The 5000-nt window shown below is 36.1% G+C and overlaps 1 protein-coding gene across 1 annotated transcript in view; it reads left to right on the top strand.

The window, feature by feature from the left end:
• Positions 1–4988, top strand: part of LOC119590148 (kinesin-like protein KIF14) — a gene marked incomplete in the record, with an annotated part of 25973 nt that extends 20985 nt beyond the window's left edge. Inside the window, 1 exon segment of the mRNA XM_037938934.1 lies at positions 4397–4988. Within this exon segment, the coding sequence (XP_037794862.1) occupies positions 4397–4869 (473 nt within the window).
• Positions 4989–5000: the final 12 nt, after the last annotated feature.

Below are 5000 nucleotides of genomic sequence, written 5' to 3'. Positions count from 1 at the left end.
ACAAAATGGCGAAAAAACCAAATCTATATGAATTCATATAGTAAAAATTCTTTTCTAAGGGCAAGGGAATGATCTGATTTTCATTGCTGATATTTTCAGCAGTGTAGGTGACCTTTTTTCGGAGAAAAACGAAAAAGTACATCACGGAAAAAGGGTTTTGACCGGGGTTTAAAAGAAGTGTGGGGAATGTAGCCCCAAACAAAGGAATGCAGACATATCAGTGAAAAAAAATTGAAGCAATTCTATATCAATTGAAGTTCATGAAACAAATAATTGCAAATATTAGTTTTTAAGTTAATCTATTTGACTTTATAATGTCGAAGTTAATCAGATAAATAAAAGCGAACGGATCCCCAAATCTAATATGATTTTATACTAGAAATCATTAATAAAAAGAGAACAAAATTATTTTTAAGCAAGCATGTGGGGAACCCGGGAAAAAGGGGGTAGATGTTTCCCACCCGGGACGGCAATTGGGGGACGATCTGATCTCCCTTTTGTGATATTTTTCAGCAGTGCACAAAATTTAGCATCCCCCTCTTTATTAATGAGCCCAGAAAACCTTTTAAAAACTCAAGGGGAAAGGTTTACTGGATTTCAAAGGAACCCCAAAGGGAAATGGGCAGAAATTTGGGAAAGAGTTTTTTTTTTTTCAGCTTTAAACCTTTTTTCGAGGATAGTTTCCCACCTTGTCAATTGGGAAGATTCACCTGGGTTTAGAGAGCGTCGCGGGGAAAATGGAAGCATAAGTATACAGCGATATCATATTTTTAAAATTTTCCAGGGAACCCCCTTTTTAGAAGATGAAAAACTCCGGCATCATGGGGGAAAGGTTATTGGGGTTCAGAAAAGGTATCAGCCCAGGTAGCTCACAGGGAAAATTTTCACACACCACAACACACACACACACACAACACACACACACACAAACCACAAATAATTTTATAAATATAATAAAATATAATATATATTATAAAATTATATATATATTATTGCAACACAACCCCACACACAAACAAATAAAAAATTTTATAATATATATATATAATTTTAAATATATATATATTTATATATATATATAATATATATATAATAATATACACACACACACACCACACACCCCCCAAACACAACAATATATATAATAAAATATTTATATAATATATATATATATATTAATATATATTATAATACACATACCCATTAAGTACATATGTAAGGCACGCAGACAACGAAGTGCACGTGACACACACACAAGCAGTTACAAGTACATATGTAAGTGCACGCGCACAGCAAGAAACACCCCAAAACACACACACACCACACTAATTATGTACATATTAGTGGCGCCCCCACGCACACGGCCGCCCGCACACAACACACACACACACACACACACCACCACAACACACCACCCAACACACCAATTAAAGCAATGATATATGTCACTTTTTTTACCACTAAAAACCTTCCCCTTAAATGGGGTTTTTTACATTTTCTTTTATAATCTGTTTTTTTTTTTTCAGCGTCATTCGCCGCTTGTACTGTCCGTTTTTCCTTTCCCCAAATGTTTCCTTTGGGAGCCCCGGCCCTCTTTTGTCAGTTTTCGTACATCTTCGGTAGCTTTGCAAATGCTCGGGGAGTGTTTTCCCTTTTCCTTTTTCTGTCTCTTCAGTTTTTTTTTTTTTTGTGACTGTTTAAAATTTCGATTTATGGTTTTTATCGACTGGGAAATTCTCTGTCCTTTACTATTTTTTCACTTTATCTTTTTAAAAGTTAATTGCATTACTGTAGTAAGATTTCATCTATTAAACTATCATTTTTTTCTTATTTTTTTTCAATATCTTGACCCCTTTTTCCCCATTTTGGGTGTTCATCATTTTTTTTATCTCAGTTTTTATTTTCCGAAAAAAATCCCCTTTTTTCATTAAAAAAAAGTTTATCCAAAATAATTTTCACTATATCCATTTTTTGCTCAAGGTTTTAAACCTTCAAATGATCTTTTTTTAAGTTCCATTTTAGGCCGTTTGATTAATTTTTAAGGGCTGGGGAGCGTTATAGCTTTTGGGAAAAAGTAAAAGTGTTTTAAAATCGTAAGTCAATTGTATCGCGGTTATATCAAAAATACTAAAAAGACGTTCGATAGCGGAGATATTAATTTTGTTTTCCCGGTACATACACATTTTTGCGATTTAACATTTCGATGGACACTTTTGGTATTTCCTGAAACTTGCAATGTTTCAGATTGATTCGCAGAAAGAGTAAGTGAAAAAGGGCAAGTCAGTATCAAAATCTCAAATTTAAAAAAAGTGAATAAGAGGGAATTTAAAAAACACAAACTATGACTTTACAACATTAAAATTTAGACAGTTTCCTTTTTTGACATTTGGTAAAATCGTATTTTTTATAAAAAAGTAAACCATATATTTTTTAGTACCCAATCTATTAAGAGTTTTATATATTTTGGGGTGTATTTGATTCAATTTCTTTTTTTCCATTCACATAAGTTTGTGGTGGTAACTATGGAAAACCAAGACCCGCGGGGAGTATCGTCGGAAAAACCCCCCAATACTCCCCCCCCTAACGGGAGCGCCTTTCCATCTGGGGGGCTTGAGCCCAAAAAACTTCAGAGCAAGAAAAGCGCAATAAGGGAGCTAAAACGTCCCCGGATGTGACCTTGATTCATTAAAAAAGGCCTGAGGGAGTGCTAAAGGAGGCCCGACAGATGTCGTGGAGAGGGTATTTAACTTGGGGAACCCTTTGGTGGGTATAGGCAAGATGTGGTAAGATACACAGTGTCATTTCTTTTCCCCAAGACAAAACAAAAACAAAAAAAACAAAAAAAAATTTTAAATTAGCATTTACACTGCAAAAAACTTCCTACAAAATGCCATTTTTGTGCGGGCAATGGACTCCGCTTTGCAGCCTGCCTTACCCAAAAGATATCTCATTTTTCAGAAATTCCCAAAAAAATTTTGTTTAACCCATTCAAAGGGGTCTTTTGGGGGTGCAAGTCCCTACATGGGAAGAAGTATAATCACCCCATCCCCCAAACCGAAAGGATGCTTCCCCACCGGGAATTCAGAACCCAATTTTTCTTTATCAGCTGATCGTAAGTGAGGAGAAAAGGTAAATTAAGTTGACTGGCTACTAGAAAAGGAAAATGTGAGGGGCCCCATACCCATGGGTTTAAAAAATGAAGATAGATCACAGTTTGTCCTTGTGAGGATGGAGACTTATAAAGAATTCCCTTTGCACAGATCTCATAGTTTAATAGTTTCTGTGACCCAAAAAGGCTTTCGGTTTACTTTGGAAGCACGGCATACTCATGGATTTCCCTACACAACTTTTCCCACAGTTCCTTGCGACAGGAGTTTAGAGTGCGGAAGCAAAAAGCTTTTTTTAACCGGAAAATCAGCTGGAAGGGGTCCCAAAGGGGTGTCTATTTGGGCAAACCGTTGCGTTTTTACAAAGGTAACGTACTTAGGCATTTTTTTACTCAAGGATATGGGGCCTATATCAAATAGTATAGGTGATGGTAGAGGCATTTGATTTTGCCCGGTCTTTTTCCCCCCTTGGGGTGCAGACCCAAAAAAGCTTTACAGCTTTACCCAAACGCATATTTTATAGAAAATGACAATGCCCCAATCATCTGCAACCCCGCTGTTCTCCCCGTGTTTTGGGTCAGTTTAAATGAAGATCTCAGAGTTGTACAGGGGGTTCCCGGGCTTCACTGTGGCCTATTTATTTGTGATGTAAAATGTTCTTTGAGGTTAGTTTTAAAAAATGTTCTTTTTTTTCTCATTAGTTTTCATTTTTACAAATATCTTTTGTGTTGTTATGCCCGTGGGGTATTACAGTATTTAGGCTTTCTCTTTTTACTTTAGGAATTGATGATCTCTTTACATTGCATTTCCTTAATGATTTTGTACATATTTACTATACAGCCTTTTTTCCCCTTTACTTTTTCTTCTAACATATATATATATATAATTTTTAAATTTATATATATAATATAATATAAAATATTTATATAATAAATATAATATATATATTTATAAAATTATTTTTTTTTCATTTTTTCCCGGCTGCCCTTTGATTTATCAAATACTCTTACTAAGGAAGAGCAGAGGAGTAGGTTGAGTGAGTGGGTGACCAGGGTTGAACTGGCTGCTGACACCATCAATGAACTCAACACAGCCCTAGAAGAGATCTTGGGACAGGTCAAGATACACACGCAAAGTAAGGCATTATTTCATGACTTCAACACTTTTAGTGGTTGTGATTGTTATTTAAAGGATACTTTTACAATTTACAAACCATATATTTGTTTTTCTTCATGTTAAAGAAAAAAAGGGGGGGCTAGGAAACTTTAATTTTAATGTATCTTTTGCAGGTGATTTGGATTTTGATAAGCTTGAAGGAGCTGTAGAGGAGGTGAAGACAAGACTAGAGAAACTAATGTGCTTTGCTGGCCTTGGACCCAAGAACTCAGGAACTCTGAACAACTGTTCCTTCAGTTCCACCTCCAGCCTGGAAGACAGTGGCGTGTTCATGGACAGCCTCAGTACTATTGCTTGGAGAGCAGTCCAGGCCATTGAAAGTCTTCAGGCTGTCGTTAGCCAAAGGGACTCCATCTCACTTCCTGACAGCAGCAACAAACACAAGGCCAGCATGATGCTAGGACAATGGCCCACCAATAGTAAAGAGTACTTAGAATACCGCAAAGGACAAAGGAGCACTCAGAAGTCCCCGTATAAGAGTTCTCTCCGATCGGCTACCAGTGTCTCTGGTGAGGAGAAGAGAGTGAGGTTTAAAGTTAGTGTCTCTCCTACTAGTACAGAGGGAGAGGATAGTCTAGATGTGTAGTTGTTACTTAACTCTTTAACTCTAAGGAGAATTGATGTAAAATATATTTATTCCTGTATTTTTTATGATTTCTTGCTTGTGTGTTTTGATATTGATTTTTAGCAAAAAGGACTGGATACAAAAAAAAAAAA

Source organism: Penaeus monodon, chromosome 26, assembly GCF_015228065.2.
Source record: "Penaeus monodon isolate SGIC_2016 chromosome 26, NSTDA_Pmon_1, whole genome shotgun sequence".
NCBI classification, from domain to species: domain Eukaryota; kingdom Metazoa; phylum Arthropoda; class Malacostraca; order Decapoda; family Penaeidae; genus Penaeus; species Penaeus monodon.
The sequence above is the reverse complement of the archived record's forward strand: the minus strand, read 5'-3'. Positions and strand labels throughout refer to the sequence as shown.